The 1,583-nt window shown below is 47.7% G+C and overlaps 1 protein-coding gene across 1 annotated transcript; it reads right to left on the bottom strand.

Annotated features, from left to right (window-relative positions):
* Positions 1 to 342: 342 nt before the first annotated feature.
* On the bottom strand, positions 343 to 697 carry LOC106530752 (protein FAM167A; the record flags this gene model as incomplete). Its single annotated transcript, XM_014026446.1, is given in 1 exon segment — positions 343 to 697. A coding segment is annotated over 1 exon segment (195 nt), but the record flags the coding sequence as incomplete, so codon positions are not given.
* Positions 698 to 1,583: the final 886 nt, after the last annotated feature.

Genomic DNA, 1,583 nt, shown 5'->3' on the forward strand with positions numbered 1-1,583 from the left:
GAACAGAAGAGATTGTTTCTGTCCATTATTTGAGAACCGAGGGGTTCTTTTCTGGGTTGGAATGACCTGTCATGGCCTAAATAGAGTTCAGTTTGTGACAGAGTTCCTGTCCTCTCGTCAGGCCTGTCCGAGGCCTGCTTCGAGGCAGTAAATCTTGTTTCTTCACTCGAGGTGACCCCTACACAGGTAAGATGCTGACTGATCGCCTACAATCCAGTTTTTCCTCTAATAACAGAACTCCTCCATGAAGTTCATACATTGAAATCCAACGTCATCTGTTTTTGCTTATTTTATGTACAAACGAGCTATATGATGGTTTCACTTCAACCAGTCGAGTCTCACCAGCTCCGTTCTCAGCCAGTCCAGAGCGCTCTGTAGGTCCAGTTTGGTTCCCTCTCCTCCAGCTGAGCCCCSTCCTCTGAGGTGAGGAAATGGACTCTGAGGGTCCCCGCACAGATGTCCCTCATCCTCTTTGTTGTCTTGGAAGGTGGGGGTCCTGCAGGAGAAGTCCCGCAGCCTGGTTAAGACCACCTCCATCGTCGCTGAGCTCCTCGGTGTTTTTGTTTTCTGAGCAGGTTCTGCACCTTCGGCTGTGTCGTGTCGCAGCTGCACCCAGCTTTGTCTGATCTGTCTCTGATGAGGAACTCTCTCCGTCTCTCAGTCTCTCTGTCATATATGTAATTAACCCCCCCTCCATCCCCTCCCTRCCCTTGATGTCTCTCTCTCTCTCAAACTTTACTTTTAGACACCATCAGGAGTGTCGTCACCGGACGGGCGTCAGTGCTTTGTCCCGAGGCCTCAGCCTGGACTTGTTGACCTTTTTTTTTTTTCTATCAGACGCACACGCTCAGTAATGACCAGGAGGGAGACGGGWGGAGGCTGCTGGTTGCTGTGACCACAGCTCTTGAGAACACAAGAGCTCCAGTGGTCCCCCCARTTTTTTTTGTTTTGTTTCTGTGAGCCGGGTCTAAAGAACACTGAGGACAGCCGTGTGTAACTAACTGCTCTCATGCCAGCTTCTTCTGCCCGTGGCAACCTCACCTCTTCACAAGCTGCTGCACAAAACCAAAATAAACTCAAGAAAACTATTTTTAGAGTCCTTTAATGGAAAGAAAAGTCCCCTTTTTGTCAAAAAGAGTAGAGAAGCTGGCTTGTTYTGAATGCTTCTCTTAAAAAGAAGATTGCACAGAACTGACGTAAGAGTTTGAGCGTCACTGATGCCATTTTATTTGTAGTTTTTCCCACTTTTCTGATCCAAATCTCCAGATTACAGCAGGGAACCTGCAGCACGACTCAATGTCGCCACCTGGTGGTTATAGGAGATTTTACAATAAGCTGCTTTAAGACACATTGGTCACATGAGGGGCCTCTGCAGCCGGTTCTGCATCACTCACGGGTCGGGTTGTTGCTCCAGGGAGGAGGCTGGGTCTGGAGTTTGGGTCGGTGTGAAGTCAGAACCAAACAGAACCTCCCTGATCCAATAAACACAGCTTAAACTTCATTAAAGAATCAATTCAGTCTTTAAAAGAAAATTAAGGGTCTCTTTTTATCCTTTTTGTTTGCAGAGTTCAGATCAATGTCCC

The sequence above is a fragment of the Austrofundulus limnaeus genome, unplaced genomic scaffold (genome assembly GCF_001266775.1).
Source record: "Austrofundulus limnaeus strain Quisiro unplaced genomic scaffold, Austrofundulus_limnaeus-1.0 Scaffold554, whole genome shotgun sequence".
Classification (NCBI taxonomy): Eukaryota; Metazoa; Chordata; class Actinopteri; order Cyprinodontiformes; family Rivulidae; genus Austrofundulus; species Austrofundulus limnaeus.